The following is a 9,072-nucleotide window of genomic DNA, read 5'->3' on the forward strand; positions in this document are numbered from 1 at the left end:
AGCAGGACAGAACAAATGACAACAGACCATAGCACAGAACTCCTTTTACAGTATATGTAGAGTTTCTTAGAATTATAACCTACAAGATAAAAGGCCACATAAACTAAGTCCCTAGTAAGAACTCAGCAACAAAAACTAGAATGACTAAGATAATGTGAAATGATAAAAATAAATCAAACAAATTCTTATAAGGTTAAAAATAACAACTACAACAGTTCCTAAGCCTGAACTCACAGGATTAGGCATATCTGCAAATAATATGATTCACCATTAAAACATAATAATGTACTGTTTAAAGAAGGGTGATTCACGTGGATGACTTGGAATCTATCTAGATTATAACTAAGCATCTTGAATCCACAAGGTGCTGCCAACTGAAGAACAGGTTGTTATATGCTTGTTTGCTTCCTTGAGCTCAAATGACTTGTAGAATTTTAAGAATAAGGATATGGAGGTGGTGATAATAAACTTTTTCTACCCATGTTTAACCTGGAATCCAGGGCATTCTAGAAAAGTATGCCGAAGAAAAAATTATATGATCTATATTTCTTGAAACCATTAATGTTTTGAATCTGTATAAATAAAGAAATTTTCTGATTATTAGTTGGTTTGAGTTGAAAAGCATCCCAGTCTTGGTGTCTTACACGTCACTATCCTCACTTGTTCCTTGCATCCACTCTGGAACCCATTCATGTGTCCCGGCCCCAGCAATTACGCCAGAATCACCAAGATCAACATGAAGACCTAAGAAACACTGAAAAGGAAGTAAAAGCCAGTCTCTAAATGATATACTCAATTTCTGGTTACAATGTCCCATAGAAAATAGAATCTATACAATTCTTTTAAAAGACATTTAAAATAATACTCCCAAGTTTACTTAGAAAGATAAAAAACCATATGGATAGACATCTAACCATAAAAAATATGAATGTGAATTTAACAAATTCCCATACTTCATTAAAAGAAAGCAATAAAAATGAAGCTGAAGAATTGATGAAAATTAGTTAAAATCATCAAAAATTAGCTAGATAAATGAGATGTAATTCTCCTGATGCAGAGGCAACACAATGGCTATTGCAAGAAGGAACATAAATTGGTGGTACTTGATATCTAGTCAAACCACCCATACAACCAGATGAGTCTAGCTAGCCAAAGCTCTCAGCTACAAACAATTACTCATGTTTTTCCCTCTTCTCTCTCTATCACACACAGGGTGTTTTGCTCCTCTCCAGTCAAGAGGCACATTGCCAGCTGGGCTGCCGCAGGCAAGGAAGTTTTTTTAGGGTCTGTGAGAGGAAAATGTGTAGCTTGCAGGCAGTAATAAACTCCCAAATCCTCAGCCTCCACTCTGCTGATATTAAGTGTAAAATCTGTCTCTGATCCACTGCCACTGAACCTGTCAGGGATGCCAGGGTCCAGTTTGGACACCAGATAGATTAGGCGCTTTGGAGACTGGCCTGGCCTCTGTAATAACCAATTCAAATATGTCTTTCCATCACTATCTAAGAGGCTCTGACTTGAATTACAAGAGATAGAGGCTGGTTGTCCAATGGTAACCGATAAAGACAGTGGAGTCTGGATCATCACAGCATCACCATTGGTTTCTGAAATTATAATACAATAGTGTAAAATCATGTGCAAAGTTTCTGAGCAACCTTTGTGAAATCTTTTGTTAGTCCTTTCAAGTAAGATCCTGGCAGCTTTTGAAATTTAAAAATACTATATATCAAATGCCTTTTCACAAATCAAGTGATTTGAATGTTCTAAACATCAGAGTCTATACCGTCCCATCCAAACTATGTCAGATTATTGATTTTAGCGGAGCTAATGTTCCATCTGGAGTTTCTCATTAGGATGTATCAGAACCTCCCATGCCCATCTGGAAGAATGTGACCTGTACCAACACTGCCAGACAGCACACATAGGCAGCCAGAGTTCACCTTCCATACCCATTCTCCTTCACCTTCATCTCACCTTACCCTGAATCCAGAACATTAGCAGAAACAGGAACTGGACAGGACTCATCATTTTGACGACATATCCTTAGGAGAGTGATCATTGAAGGCAAGAGGACAGTTGAGGTTTTATCTCAGGTTAGCAGGGCTAGGACCTCCCTAGGGAGCAATATACAAATGATCTGGTCTGTATAACAGTGTATATAGAGGGGATATTTAAGTGGGCTTCTTGAATGTGAAAAATAACTCAAAAAGTGAAATTAGTAAAACAAAATGTGGTTACTGAAGGGAGAATAAGGATGTTAAAGGAATGTCAATGTAGTTAAAATCACTTATAAATATGTGTCAACAAATTAGTCTTCCTGTGTAGTTTGAAATTTACTTAAATTTTGTCTATATACACACATGACTAAATTGCAAAGAGGGGGTGGAATGTAATTGAGACACAGCTAATTATCATCAAGGATGAAATAAGCTCCCAGAACTTTGTGTCCTGTCTCTAGTGCATTGCAAGAATACAAGATAGAAGCAAATCATTCAACTCTCTCCTCAACTTATTGATTGTACACTGACTCTGTATTAGAAAATGTACTTTTAATTATAATCAAGGGAATATGCCTAAAGGATTAATGTAATTCAAAAAAGTTTATACTATCAGCATTACCATTCTTACTATACATTCAAAACCACATATATCTGATTATTACCATATGTCCCATTGATAAACATACCCATCATTCTCATAAATTTGCAAACATTTCAGAATGATTTCTCTTACTCTCGCATATCAAACAAACTCTGATCTTCTGATGGTTCAGAATTATATATTTTTACTTACGTGTTTTTCACTTTTCAATTTTTACTTGAATGAAATCATGTAATATGTATCCTTTAGTGAATTAGCTTAATTTTCACACTGGAAATGTTTCTTTAAAGGTTCACTCGTGGTCTTTGAATACATAAATAATATATTTTTGTTTCTGGATCTTCTGGTAATGATAACATTTATTGTTATATATGGACATTTTTCTTTTTTTACCCTGAGTAGTTATGTATAATGATACTATGAATGTATTTTTTATCAGATTACACATACATCTTTATGTTGAGGAGATTCATGGGAGTGTACTTGACAGCTTCCATATGAGAAATAAAAATGAGTTTATTAACTGTAAATGGCTTTATGCAGCCAGGACATTTTTAAAGTACAGCCTTCTCTCAGTCATTGAGACGTATGTTTCCTTATTCTCAAGAAGTTATTTATTATGGCATTATTATTTTAATATTTTGTTTTGTTTACTAGTAAAAGGAAGAAACTATACCCCAACCTATGAATGTAGATGCATTGCTTATACTTAATTTTCATATCGCCTTGTATATTTCAGTGTTCATTTTAATTTTTTCTCTGGGTCATTGACTACTGAATGTTTATCATTTTGTTGCTAGTACCTTCCAGATTTTTGATGAAATGTTGCCACTGTTATTAAATAAATGACAAGATGTTAAGTGTAGTTGTCTGTACAAAGCTGTTGGTTACATGTGGCAACTGGATCAATCAGGTTGCCTATGTTAGCAATTATTTTCATAATTACATTCTGATAAGCACTTGGAGACCCAAATAACAGCTCAAGGACACCAAAAAATCGAGCCTCAATTAGCAGTACAGAAAGACTTTGAACAAATTGCAGTCCCTTCAAGAAATGTCATAACAAGTGTGTATCTACGTAAAAGACACTACAGGCACAAGTAAACCAGCCCTTATGTAAACTTCCAGAATATTGTCACACAATTGAATGTAAACATGAAACTAGAACACTCTCAACGTATAATATGGAGAAATTCTATTTATCCCCTGGTTTTGAGATACTTTGGTATTGGGCTAGAGAGATGGCTCAGCAGTTAAGAACACTGACTGCTCTTCCAGAGGTCATGAATTCAAATCCTAGCAACCACATGGTGGCTCACAACCATCTATAATGGGATCAGATACCATTCTGGTATCTGATGTAGCTGGTCTAAAGACAGCTACAGTGTACTTACATATAATAAATAAATAAATCTTAAAAAACAAACAAAACCTTAAATTATATATACATATAATATATATTATCTTACAAATTAAATTATCATATATGTATATGTATATATAAGATAATTTAGTAAACTATTAATTTGATGAGACATGAAAGGCCTGTAAGACAGATTTTAATGATGTGGCAAATACTGGTCTGTAGAAAACACTGTAAAGAGACTAGGACATTTTCAATATCTTTATTTATTAAACAAGTACTGACTAAAAATCAAGAAACGCTTCAACAATGAAGACAATCTTTTTATATATTTTTGCATAATGCATTTATTTTTAAAAATTATAGTAAAATTGAATCAGTTTTGAAAATGAAGCAATGATCTCAGCATGCACATCATCAAAGAGAATATACATAGAGTAGCTAAGTATGAAAAATGCATACTATATTTCTTGATACTCGGTATGTAAGTTAAGTGATTAATAAACTGCGACTTATCTGTGAGAGTGCTGCAAGTACTACAGAACACTGACAAACAGAACCATCAAAGGTGTGTGGACAACCTGAATTCACTGTTGATGGAAATGCAAACTGTCAAACCACCTTGATGGACAATCTGGTAATATTACTACAAAGCATGTTATTACTCTATTATCCTGTGAGCTCTGCATTCACTTAATGGATTTAAACCTTATTTCCATACAAAAAGCAGCATGGAATACATATTGCAGCTTTTTATTTTTTACTTTTATTTTTTAATTTTATTTAACTTTTATTTTTATTTAAAGCCTGGGAATAAACATGATCCATTTCTATAGGTGAATGGATAAACAGCCTTTGGCATACATAGCCACAGAATGTGAGCACAAAAAAGAAATGAAATACTGACATATAAAAATTCATGGAGAAAACATAATTGCATATTTCATACAGAAGCAAGTCTGAACACTTCATTACCTTATTATTCAAACTATAGAATATTCAGAAAAAAACCAAATCTATAAGGCAGAAAAATCATTAGATTTTTGTTGTTATTAGAGGGGAAGAGCTATGCATACACTTCACAGTATTTCAGGTCAGGAAGACAGCTCAGTATATTCCACAATGGAGGATACATCCCAATATACACCTTTTCAGAGGCAAAGTCATCAATTCCACGAAAGCATAGCAATGCTCTGAGGGAATCACGTTTTCTGAGTGACAATAATAGTCATCCAGACCATGGCGAGTTCACATATTGCAATACATTCAGTGCTTTGGTGGAAGAAACTCAAAATGGGAGAGGCTGAGCCTGCTCAGGGACACTGGGGACACATACAGCTTTAGTGATTCTCAAACTTCCATGCTTCCAAAAGGAATCTAAATGCTTTGCATCTTGACAGTCATCCATAACCAAATGTTTCAAAAATCAACCTTAACACTAATTTGAACTCACAACAACTGAACTTAAGTCTACTGAACAATAGATACTTCAGGTCCCACATGAATCTTGATAGTTTCATATTCTAACTTTTTCCATAAATGAGTCACTGTATTCACTGTGTAAAATATTTGGACATTTTTTTTCCGAGCTGTATTGGGAGGTTCATGGAAGTCATAAAATAAATTTACTTATAAAAAGCATGTTACTTGGATTAAAAATATGATGTGCTTTAACATTGACCTCTGTGTGCCTAGAGCAGATTTCTTTATATGAATTAGAACGCTGTTCCAATTGCACTTGAGAAAGTTAAAAAAATAAATAAAGCACTTAATGTCTTCATTGAGGCTAAATGCCTTTGTTCTGTGCTGTGGCTCAGTGGAATTAATGGTGCTTACTATATCAGGAAAGTCATTCTCAGATATGTGATTATGTAGCTGAAGTGGAATAAAGTCAGTTTAGATGGAAGTGAACATCTGTGGTTTACTTAGTTAAATGTGCCCATAAACTTCACTCCTACTTGTACCTTGGAAAGGCTCAGAACCATTTAAATGACCCACTAGAGTCAGATGGGCAGCTCAGCTTCACACTTCTGCTTTCCCTGGTTGGTTTATGTTATGATCTGTATTACCAAAAGTGGGAAATTATCACTGTGGTGATAGTGATTAAGTTCCACAATCTTATGATTCCAGGATGTTGATGCTGAACATAATACATGTCTGTGAGCTGCTGCCACTGAACCTTGGGAGGATTCCAGAGATAGGATGAGTACCATAATTGATGAGAGTTTGGCTTGGCTTTTGTTAGTACCAGTGCATATGTATGGTACTGTCCTCAGGGTGGCAGTTGATGGTGACTCTCTCCCCTGGAGTCATGCACAGACCATCTGAAGACTAGATCATCACATTGTCATTTCTGGAGACTAAGCTATGAAACATAAATTACAACATGGCTGTGTACATGAAAAGCATCTCTAAGACACTTAGAAAAGTAGAAAGATATTGATATTTTCTCAATTTAGATCTAAACAGTAACAGTACTATATGATGCAGAGGTCCAAAATGAAGAGAAATATTTAAATATTTAAGGAATATTGCTTCATTTCTGATTGTCTGACCTGATATACAGAGGAGCGTGAGTCCAACAAGCTGTGGTAGTGAGAGCATTTCCCTGTTTCTCTGTGTATATACTTATCATGGGACAGGATAAAATATACCATATTATAATGTTCTAAGCATCAGGTAGACTACTTGAAAGAGGCATTTACATAAATAAAGGGAATTTCAAGTTGCTTTAAAAACTGATACAGGATAGTAGGCTCCTTGGTCCCTACCTGAACATACTATGTCTCCGTTTGCTGGTCATCTGATAAAATGTTGAAATTTGATAGTGTGTGGATGCTTTTTCATATGCAGGTGGTTTGAATTGCTGAATTCTTGTGGGAAGAATAATATCTCATACTCTTGTTTTCAATCCAGAGAAATATTGACTCCATTACTCCTTCTCAGAATTTGCTGAAGAGTCTTTAATTGTCTAAACAGAAAGCATCAATACTCATGACAGGACAGGGATAATACCATGCTAATTAGACACATGATACCAGAAACTCCAATGATTTGCATGAATCATATTCAATTTTCTGCTATATGGAAAAGAAACTTCATAACCATCTATGAGTCTCACTGGGAAAGATTTTTAGAGGATATTATATCAAAATGTTTCTTTATCTTTTTAATTGGATATTTCATTTATTTACATTTCAAATGCTATCCCCTTACCTGTTTTCCCTTCCAGAAGCCCCCTATCTCATCCTTCTTCCCCCTGCTTCTATGAGGGCACTCCACCCCCCTGCCCATTCCCTCCTCCCACCCTGACAATCCTCTACACTGGGGCATCAAGCCTAAACAAGACCAAGAGTCTCTCTTCCCACTGATGTCCAACAAGGTCATCCTCTGGTACATATATGGCTGAAGTTATGGATTCCGCCTAGTGTACTCTTTGGTTGGTGGTTTAGTCTTTGGGAGCTCTGGGGGTTCTGATTGGTTGATATTGTTGTTCTTCCTTTGGGTTGCAAATCCTCTAAGCTCCTTCATTCCTCCCTGTAACTCCTCCATTGGGGACCCTGTGCTCTGTCCAGTGGTTGGGTTCCAGTATCTGCCTCTGTATTTTTCAGGCTCTGGCAGAGCTTCTCAGGAGACACTTATATCAGGCTTCTGTCAGCAAGCACTTCTTGGCTTCCAAGATAGTGTTTGGGTTTGGTGTCTTTATGTGGGTTACCTCATGTGGAGCTGTCTTTGGATGGCCTTTCCTTAAATCTCTACTCCACACTTTGCCCCCATATTTTCTTCTGTCCGTTTTTTGTTCTCCCTTCTAAGAAGGATCAAAGCATCCACACTTTGGTCTTCCCTCTTCTTGAGCTTCATGTGGTCTGTGAATTGTATTTTGGGTATTCCAGGCTTTTGGGCTAATATCCACTTATCAGTGAGTGCATACCATGTATTTTCTTTTGTGGCTGGGTTATCTTGCTCAAAATGATACTTTCTAATTCCATCCACTTGACTAAGAATTTCATGATAGTTTTGCATTTGCATGTCTTGCCACAGAGAACAAAGCAGATGTTCGCTAAGTGTTTCTGAAGGGTTTATAGAATACCTTCTCTCCCTCATATATAGTATCAATTTATTTGTCATGAGTCCAACGTTATGAGTCAGCCTGAATCAGGAGGGTTATGAATCATTATGAATCAGCTCTTCATCATGGTGATGTTTTCAGAACTTTGACCCTGTCCCTTGGGCCATAAACTAAAATAGGACAACATTTCTTTTTGGGGGGAGTATTAATTTACAATTCAAACGTTGTCCCCCTTCCTAGTCTCCCCTACACAAACATCCCATCCCACACAGAGGATGGTCCTCTACCCACACACCCTCTCTCTCCTAACTTCCTTAGCATCACCTTACTCTGAGGCATCAAACTTCCACAGGACCAAGTACCTCCACTCCCACTGATGCTAGATAAGGCAATTCCTGACTACATATGTAGCTGGAGTTATGGACCTATCCATGTGTACTCTTTGGTAGTTTAGACCCTGGGAGCTCTGGGTGATCCAATTAGTTGTTATTGTTGTTCTTCCTATGTGGTTGCAATCACCTTCAGCTCCTTCAATCCTTCCCCTAACTCTTCCACTGTGGTCCTTAGGCTCAGTCCAATGGTTGGCTATGAGTATCTGCATAGCCAGGTATCTGTATTAGTCAGGTGCTACCAGACCCTCTCAGAGGGCAGTCATACCAGGTTACTCTTCAGCAAGCACCTCTTGGCATCAGCAGTATTGTCCAGGTTTAGTGTCAGCAGATAGAATGGATCCCTAGGTGGGACAATCTCTGGGTGGCCTTTCCTTCAGTCTTTGCTCCATTTTTTTTCTTTTGTCCCTGTGTTTCCTTTAGACAGGAATAATTCTGGATTAAAAATTTTTGATTTTTAATGGGTGGCTCTGTCCCTCAGCTGGGGGACATGCCTATCTATTGTAGGTGTTCTCTGTAGGTACTATCTCCCCTTTGTTGGATATTTGGGCACTATCATCACTGTTGGATCCTGGGAACTTCTCATTTCCCTGGCATCTAGGACTTTCTAGTGGCTATACCCAGTTACCCACCCACCACTGCTACATATT

The 9,072-nt window shown here is 36.8% G+C and overlaps 1 gene segment (V, D, J or C); it reads right to left on the bottom strand.

The window, feature by feature from the left end:
* Positions 1-1,176: 1,176 nt before the first annotated feature.
* LOC110288604 lies at positions 1,177-2,028 on the bottom strand. The segment is given in 2 exon segments: positions 1,177-1,604; positions 1,980-2,028. Coding segments are annotated over 2 exon segments (477 nt in total).
* Positions 2,029-9,072: the final 7,044 nt, after the last annotated feature.

The sequence above is a fragment of the Mus caroli genome, unplaced genomic scaffold (genome assembly GCF_900094665.2).
Source record: "Mus caroli unplaced genomic scaffold, CAROLI_EIJ_v1.1 scaffold_18124_1, whole genome shotgun sequence".
NCBI lineage: Eukaryota > Metazoa > Chordata > Mammalia > Rodentia > Muridae > Mus > Mus caroli.